This window comes from Callospermophilus lateralis, chromosome 18 (assembly GCF_048772815.1).
Source record: "Callospermophilus lateralis isolate mCalLat2 chromosome 18, mCalLat2.hap1, whole genome shotgun sequence".
Taxonomy (NCBI): Eukaryota; Metazoa; Chordata; class Mammalia; order Rodentia; family Sciuridae; genus Callospermophilus; species Callospermophilus lateralis.
The window spans coordinates 44,603,678-44,613,355 of NC_135322.1; the positions used below are offsets into that span (position 1 = coordinate 44,603,678).

The 9,678-nt window shown below is 39.3% G+C and overlaps 1 protein-coding gene across 2 annotated transcripts in view; it reads right to left on the reverse strand.

The window, feature by feature from the left end:
* Positions 1 to 7,370, reverse strand: part of Cdh8 (cadherin 8) — a 333,641-nt gene extending 326,271 nt beyond the window's left edge. For both annotated transcript variants that reach the window (XM_076838247.2, XM_076838246.2), the window contains exon 1: positions 7,119 to 7,370. In XM_076838247.2, the coding sequence (XP_076694362.1) occupies positions 7,119 to 7,370 (252 nt within the window). The remainder of the gene's footprint in view (positions 1 to 7,118) is intronic.
* Positions 7,371 to 9,678: the final 2,308 nt, after the last annotated feature.

Here is a 9,678-nt window from a genome sequence, read left to right on the forward strand (position 1 = left end):
AGCAATTGAAAAAGTAACAGGAGAATGGTGAAAACTGTTGAATATCAGTGAGCCAGGTAATGAGTTTTATGGTTTTTATAAATGTTTGAGTACATATATAATCAACATTTGAACATGTATATTTTTCATGTGCACACATGTATCATAAGAAATATGTGCCAGTATATACATTATTATAATAATATTCTAAGTGCATTTATGTCTTGTCTGGTATTTTTTATGTTACACCAAGTTCTCGTGTTATAATTCTAATTTTTTTATGAGAATTTATTTTAATGAGAATTCAATTTATTACTTCATGGGAACATGCCACGGATCACTTTTAGGTGCTTCATATTTATTTACCCAAACCTTCCTTATGAATTTTAGCTTTACACATGTTTGCAGGTTGACAGGCATGTCCATGTCTTGGGGGAGGGGGTATTGTTGCTGCTGATTTCAATGTCTATTATTCTCCTTACTTATACTAGCATAAAACAATTTTTCAACTATTGTTTTTTCCAAGTCAGGACATTGAACAAAAGGCAGACAACATTTGTTTGGCCAGATTGAAACACACAATGCTGACTTGCATTTTGGCCAAATTATTGGTACACCAGGCTCTGTCTGAGTAGGCAGAAGCTTGATGGAACTGACAGTGAATTGTTCTCGCAAGCCTGAAGATACAATTTGGCTGTGGCTGTGTTAGGCTAGTGCTCTTAACATGCAAACGGCCAGCAAAAATGATGGCATGTCAAGTACAATTTTCTCACTGGTCGCTGACACCGTAAACTATAATACGGTGTAATTATTTGGCATCCTGTGTCCTTCATACTAAGCACCACCCAAACAATTTCCAAGTTACACAGAAGAGGGAAGGTTAGAAGGTCAAATTTAAAGAGAGAAAATGAGTCAGTGCCTTGGAGGAAGAGGATTATAAATAGATGTGGCATCACCAGCAGAAGAGTTACATCCAAATAAGGAACAGCTCCAAAGCCCAGGTAGGAGGGAAATAGGGAGGAAAGAGAGCAGAGGAGTTTATGTAAGAGAGAGGATTTAGGAGAGAATAACTCTGACCACCTGGAGAGCAAACCATTTTTTTCCCCAAAATAAAGCAATATGAGGAAGAAAGGATCACAGGGATCACAGAATGAGAGCTAACGCAATGCAACTGAAAAATTGATAGATGTTGCAAATATTTATATCCCGGTTCCATAGATATATGAATCTAAAATATATAACACCCTGATCTACCATGCAATTACAAGAAAGGAAAGTGCACGCTGCGGACGATAAATGATGGCCTTTCCCAGTTACTTTGAAGTACAGTTGAGTTAGAAAGAAGCCACATCTCTCAGAGATCCATGCCTATATTTTCCACCTTGTCTCAAAGACTCCAATCCCAGTTCTCTGTATTTTAGTGTAATGGACTGAAAGGGTATGCTCACCCCTCCTCTCCCAAACATTCACACATTGAAATATTCACCTCCAATGTGATGGCAGGCTACTTGGAGCCTTTTAGAAATGATTGGGTCATGAGGGTAAAGCCCTCTTGAGTGAAATCAATGCATTCATACAAAAGGTCCCCGAGAACCTCATTGTCCTCTTTCTGCCATGACAATATGCACCATGAAGATGGCAATCTGCAACCCAGAAGAAGGCCCACAGCAGAACCTGTCCTTGCATCTCTGCGATCAAAATATCCAACAAGAACAACTTAGAGGAGGGAAAGTTTGTTTTAGTTCATGATTTTAGAGTCTACGATTGGACAACTTCATTCCTCTGGGCCCAAGACGAGGCACCACATTATGGAGAAAGGGCCTGGAGAAGGGGTGTTGCTCACTTCTTGGCAGCCCAGAAGCAGAGAGAGAAAGCAGAAGTGGGCACAGGAAAGAGGAACTCTTCCAGAGCACACCCCCAATGACCCACCTCCTCCAGCCACATCCCACCTGTCTATAGTTACCACCTAGTTAATCAGTTGGGCTGATTAGATTACAGCTCTCATAATCTAATATATTGCACCTCTGAAAATTCTTGCACGAACACAGAATCTTTGGGGGAATACTCGATTTCCAAACCACACTCTCCCTGAGCTCAGATTTCTAGTCTCCAACACTGTGAGAAAAATAAATGTCTGTCGCTTATAAGCTATCTGGTCTGTGTTAACTTGTTATAGCAGCTTGAACTAAGACATCCAGTCACCCTGACCTCCTCCCAAATCTATAAATAGCCTTGTGCATGCTATGTCAGGAATGCTATCTCTTTTCATCCCTGCATCATGGTTTACCTGGTTAATGTGTCTCAACGCATAGGTCATTTCCTTAGGGAAGATTCCATCTCCCCACAGAATTGGTCAACTTCCTCTGTATTAGCTTCAAAAGAACCCTATTCCTTCACTTCAGAGAACTTACATGAGTTTTAATGTGACGTTTGTTCATGTGATTATGTCTCCTGCAAGCAGCCCATTTTTCACGACAAAGGACATAGATCTGTGTTTGCTGAGTGCTAAGAGTCCACTGTCAGTGAAATATTCACTGGGCTTAGCAGATAGCAGATGCTCAATAAATAGTTATGTAATGTCCCTATTAATTACCCTCCTTACCCACAGTGGAGGGCTCATGATGACATCCAGTTGTCCACCAGAAAAAGTAAATGCACATTTTACTATAAGGATGATATACTTTTTATTTTTCTTTCTTTTTTTTGTCTTGGTTGCAAGATTTATCAAAAACCACAGTGGGTATTCTCCTTCTCTTTTCTAAGACCAGAACCAATAAGCCTATTTAGGTTAAGTGTCCCTTGAGTCACTTCTTTCTCCACCAGAATTTCCTGAGAAAGTTAATGGCAGAGTGTGTGGCAACCTGGAACACTAAGTATTTATGTGTTTGTGAACAGGCTGTTACACCACCTTGTTTCACAGAGAACTGGAGGCAGAAGCGGAGTCTGCTTGGATGGTATTTATCTTTCAGAAGGATTTCTGATCCAGGTTGTGCCATAAGTATAAGCAGAAGTTTGAAGATGAGCTGGAAGCAAACGTGCTTCTGCTTGCCACTGGTAAGGGACAGGGTCTCCACAGAGTTGCTCCTGTAGCCTCTTGGAGAGAGGGCTACTTTAGCAAGTGAACTCTGCTACCTTCACTATCTCTAAGATGTTAAAAGTCAATATATGAAAGGGTTGTTTAAACTACCCAGCTGCTCTAGAAACAAAATAGGCAATATGAAATCCAAGTATTAACCTCTTTATTGAAAAATGTTATTTATATCAAATCTGATTGGGTTTATATAACTTTCCCAATTTCATCCAATATTGAGTTGGATAACTCTTCATGACTTTGTGCAAACTATTTACTGAGCAACTTCTGATATGCAACTAGCATGCTAGGATTCTGGGGATTTTTAGTGTAGAACAACAGATGTAAATATATAATTTCTTTGTGGAACTTGCAATTCTAACAGGAGGCCAATCATAAACATAAAGTAGGTTAGATAATGATCACTAGAAAGTAGAAAAAAATACAACATAGAAAAAATCTGTGAAATATGGCAAGAAGGACAATTGTATTTTATGCAGAATGGACAGGAAAAGACTAAAAAGATGACTTTCAAATTAATTCTAATTAAACAGGAAATATGGAGGCTTATGTTGCTCTGACCAAGGGAATGTTCAATCACCTTATTATACCTGTGATCTGCGTAAACCTTCCCTCTAACTGGGGCACCTCAGTTTCAGCTCTACCACACCCCACCAGGCTGAATGCCAGGCAATTTTCAAGACCTGCTGAAACATTGCTTCCACCCAGACTAATGAAAGGGCCCATTTTTAGGTTCCCAGAGGCTTGTGCTGGGAGGAGGAGGCAATAAGGAAATAGTCAGTGTGTTTGTCCATCATTCCTACTGCAACTACACATACATACACACACACATTCTTACACAAAGTAAGAATAATATTATGACAATTACTGTGTGCCAGTCACCGTGTACCTAATATTTTATTGGCTCCAAAATATTTGTATTTATCTTACTTGCATTAGCCTTGAACTACTTCAGTAACTTTCCCAGGGTTAGCACTCATAAAGCAATAAAATTAATATGCAAACCTCTGGAGACTCGTCTCTCTCTAATGCTGAGAGTTTTCTCAGCATCCAGCATCTACGGGTATGTAAAAAGGAAGATGGTTGCTGTAAGGGTGTATGTGTAGCTCAGAAGAGCCAATTACTCAAAAGCTGGTTTTGCCCTTGAGCTTGAACTCAGCCTGCCAGGTCTGAGGCTCCCACTACGGTGACATGCAGGAGGGCCTTTTAAAGAGCAGGTATGCTCATAAGTAACTAATGCTTCTCAGCCCGTTCCTGGGGAGCTCTGCGGTGAAGTGGTTTAAACAGTCAGATGTGGAAGAGTGTGCACAGAGATAAAACACTGAAAAGCACCAGTGGGCACCCCGATACGGATCATCCCCGCATTCAGCCTGACATAATCTGAAGCAGTCACCTGAAATGTATTTTTGGCTTTGTTACAACCCAAGATCCTCAAAGGCAAAGTTGTCCTAATTCAGGAGAAATTTTCTTTTTGGGCAAATATGTTTGCTAAAAAGCTTTTCAGAAAATAGTTTAATTCTACTTAAACAACGGTTTGGGAATAGGCCATGGTAGGGTGCAGGCAGAAGGGCCAATTTATAAAAATGTCTGGAATTAGGACTCAGAAATTTTTTGACTATTTTGAAACCCTAGGGTTCACTAAAAACATTTCTGTCATTCAGAGAAGCATGAGCAGCTCAAGAATTACTAAGTCACACAGAAATGCTAAAATCCTCACCGTTTGCTCTATCTCTATGACTTAATTTAAGGAACAGAGGTGAAATCAGCCATCAGATTCTGAGCCCAAAACAAACCTTGCTTTAATTACTTTTTCTATTCAGATAAAAATGGAATGCTCTCTTGAGCACAGTATGTTCAGTTATGTACATTATGCAATACAGGACCAGAGTGATACACCTGCATAATGAGATAACTAAGAGAAGAAATGCACAGAGGAAGTATTGATCTATTATATTTATATGCACATATTTCGAAAATTCTATAAGATATGGAAATGACTTGAATTAAAACTGTTTAAAGAAATGTGCACATCCAGAAGTAAGAATTTCAGGACTTTGCAATCTGTATTCAGTAACTATTAAGTAGAAATTATAGGTTAGACTCCAGGTACCTGATTATGAATATGTAATAGGATATGGTGGGTGAAATTATGGCCTTGAGAGTCTCCAACAGGATTTAAACCCAGGTAGATCAATTGCTAACTCTGTGATCATGATTTGATTTATTAATTCAGCTAAGGCTCAGTTTCTGCATCCACAAAAAAAAAAAAAAAAAAAAAGATAACACTGGTCAAGAAGCCCATATCTAAAATCCATGAGGCTATATGTGTTTTGGAACTCAGAACTTTTCACACTTTATAAATATATCAAGGTATATAAACTATATAGTAAGTAACAGTCTCAGCAGGTCTGGGGCAGCACCCTGTAATCAACTACATTAATATTTCTGCAGTGAAATGTATGAACAGTCACAGTACCAGGATGCATTATGACTATAAATAGCTTCACGTCAGTTTTGCTACCTGAGTTTGTATCAAGAATATAAAAAAAAAATCCTTCACAGATTTTATATTTTGAATTTATATGAATGGGAGTACAAAACCGTTTTATATGCATATTTTCATATGTTCGTGTGTGTGTATATATACACACATGCACACTGATAAACCTATACATACATATACATATCTGGGGAACTCTTGTTAGGAACCAATAGATTTATGCCAACAAAGTAGTTTTATAGTACTATTTGACATGCAAAAAAACACTCAATGTTGGCCAGAATATAAGTTCCTTGAAGACAAAGATCATTGCTTTATGGATATGCCCCATGCACCTAACGGAGTGACTGGCACACAGGAAGAGCTTAATAAAGATCAGTGGAGTGATTTATGCTATCTCCTCTTCCAAGCTTTCTTCTTCTAACTAGAACCACATGAAATGAGAAAACACGATGCTCAAAGAGACCCGACTGCCTTTTCAAGACAACAGGTAGAAGCAGTAATATAGTCAGAAGCTCCTAGTGAAACACAAAGAATTAAGTCTTGAAGATCAATATTTAATACCCCTCCTACTTTTCTTTTAGATCACTGCATTTGAGAAATGAATAATACTGGCACGATTCAATTCTGAATCTAACTTATTAAGTAATCTGCCAGCAGCAGGCTCATAATTGGAATTCTACCTAAGGTGATAATGTTGCATCAAAATTAAATGGAAGCTTAGGGATGGTTCTGAGGCTAAACCTGTAGTGTCCTCAGTAACCCACCGTGATTTTGGAAAGCTGTGACTACACAAAGAATTTGCCAAAAATAACAAAACATATGTAAACTAACATCTTTCTCTCTCTCTCCCCCCCCTCTTTCTCTCTCTCTCTCTCTCTCTCTCTCACACACACACACACACACACACTTTTAAACTAAAATTTTGATTATACACTTTTTATCCCACTTTACAATGAATGAGCTACTTTCCTATTACAAATTTCATCAAATACAGAACAAGGTACTGTTAATCATTTACATTAAAATCTTCACATTCACCATTCTAAAGATTAACAAAAAATATGATGAAACAAAAGGAGAAACATATATCTGCAACTGGAGATACATGGTCTAAATATAAAATGAAATAACATCTTAACAACTGAGGTGGTAGAATTTCAAACTGAGCAAAAGATATATACCTTTTCCAAGCACAGAGCCAAGTGCCACAAACTAAAGACAAGGTTTGGCATGGGCAACTCTCACATACATGAGGAAGAATGCATATTTGTTTATGCATTACCTAAGTGTTGGGTTTTTTTCTCTCTGAGGGTGGGGAAGAAGTATGTGTGTGCAGGAATGGGGAGTCCCTATAAGACCATTTTTATATGGTTACTGTGGGATTATTCATATTCCTAAGGAAACCAACAGGTTAACTAACCAACCATCTGGTTTAAAGGATTTAAGAGCTAAGTGTGGCAGCAACTGTGGGGAGTCTGATGTTAAACATCTAAAGACCACAAACAGACCCTGAAATCGGGATCTTAAAAAAAAAACGAAGCTTACCCGGCCAACAAGAATCGGTTCAGGTCCAGAAAACTCTTCCAGGACAAACATTTGATTCCAAACCCAGCCTCTTTTGGAGCGGTTCAAAATCCGCTGTTCTTCACTCAGCCTGTTTAGTTCCAAAGGGGATCCACTCATTAAAACGTGAGACTGATTCATCGGAGCCATGTAAATGCAAGGGGGGAGAGCAATCCATAATATTATTAATGGAGTCCAGAGATCCAAGAGCATTTCCGCTAGCCGTTCTGGCATGGTCCCACCAGTTAAGCAAATCACCACGAAAATGAGACAATTATTTTGTTTGCCTCCGGTCTGCAGCCATCCAATTCATCATGCAGTGCCGAGCACTTACTTACAGCTCTGCCACGTGCTGAAAGCTCTGGAAACAGACATCATCTAAGCAGCTTTTCTAAGACCACAATCCATTGGCTTTCCTTTCTGTTGAAATTTCCTGCAAAAACAAGGAGGAAGACAGATAAGGGTCCCCTGTAACAGGTTTTAAAACCAAATCACTGCTTTTCAGAAGCACCTAAGTGAGTGATAATAGGCACTTCCCAAACTGTTGAAGTGAAGGAAGAGGATCTGAAGAATTAGAATGAGTAGACTAATAAGTCCTTTGATTTTTTTAAGCTTCATTTAGATTTTAGTATTCATTCCATAGGTGTGTCACTTATCAAAAATTGCTTCAAGCCCTAATTCTCTTTTCCCTCCTTTCTTTCCTATTGCACTCCTTCCCTCCCTCCCTTTCTTCTTAACTTTTGTCCTTCCTTCCCTCTGTCTGGTCCCCACTCTCTCTTCTTAGATTCTTCTTTATAATGAAGTTAGAGGTATTTGCAGAATAGATCACCTCTGACCATTTTCTTTAAAAAAACAAAACAAAACATGAAAAACCTTGTTCAAAGACAGGGTATGCTGAACTCTGTGAAGAAACTCGAAATCTAATGAGTAAATTTAAATAATATTAGTAATAATAATAGGAATAGGAGTGGGAAGAGGAATTTATCTAATTTTTATGGTCTCCCCTACCAATTCCCAGCAGACAGGCCTATTCATTTCAGGGTACAGAATACAATTCTCTAACAGGATGCTAATAATGAAGGAATAAAATTAGAATGTTCCCAGAGAGGGATTCTGTAATGTCCAGCCTGTATGCTATAATCAGGACAGTGTCAGGGCTCCTGTTGTAAATGTACAGTTGAACAGGAGATTTGAATTATGAAAAAAAAAAAACTCCTTTGGGAATGAAATACAGTAAAAATAAAATAAAAATAAAATTTTCAGTTGAAGAAATTCAGAAAGGGATGAGCAAAATAAAGAAATCCCCATCACCTGAGGTATCAAATACATTTTTTTTTTTTGCTTACCTTTGGTGTAGCAAAATTTGTTTCTTCCTTCTCACAAATATTATTTTATTTATTTTTAAAGAAAAAATAAATGTTCACTACAGATTCCAGAGACAAGCCTCACTGAATTAGATTAAATGGGAAAATAATTCCTCAGGACACCTGTGGGAATGGTTTGGCTCAAGGAATTAATAATAGGGTAGGGAACCTTTCACCTCTGCGTCCCTGGTTCTATTCTGGCTCCAAATGAGAAAGCAAAAAACTCTTAAACACTGGGTAGGCCGGTGAGTGGCTTAGTGGAGCCAAATGAAAGGAGCAGACACTGATGCTGCTGTAAATACAGGCAGTGTCCCCTCTAACAAGATGGCCAGATGGGTCCCCCTTGCTTGTCACTCTGCCTGGCCTCAGTTTTATTTCTAGGACTCAAAAGGGCCCCACCCTGATGAATGTGCGGGGCACCCCTGCAAGCAACAGTTGTTTTGGAAGTGGAAGAGAGCGGCTTTCCCTTGGGCACCAACTCAGAGAACACTCCAGAACAATGTCTTCTTCTTTCCCTAATACTGCGGCACAACCAGGGAAATCAAGTCTTCCCTTAAGACCCACTTTGATCCCAGGGTGAAAACACAGATCCGCAGGCTTCAGAACTGGTCCCAATGAAATAGTCCCCAAATATCTGACCCTTTCTGAATTGCCAAACCGTTTATTTACTGAAGAGGCATCTGCAGGATATCCTTGGGGTGCCAAGCTCTCTCCCAGCAACACGGTAGGGAGCCGTGCTGAAGGAGTATTGGGGTATGGCAGAGAGTGTCTGTTCTGGAAGCAGAGAGAGAGCCCCATAATTGAATCCCTGTTCACCCAACTTTCTACCTCTGCGGTAACAGACAAGATGCTTAAGTTGCCTGAGCTTCAGTTTTCTCAAATGCAGAATGGCCATAAAAATAATCCCTATTGTATAGGGCAGCAGTGTGTGTGGTTCAGAACTAAGACACACAAAAACAACAAAAAGGTGGGAAGCTAAACTGTACCAAACTGTAATTCATGTGATTATCCTCAGTCAGAATATGAGAGTCATGGGGGCAGGGTCCCTGAGCTGCAGAGGCTTTGGTAAAAAAGAGAGAGAGAGAGAGAGAGAGAGAGAGAGAGAGAGAGAGAGAGAGAGAGAAGCAAAGAATAGAGCTACGTGACTTACACAACAAAAGTAAGCAAGGCTCAGGAGT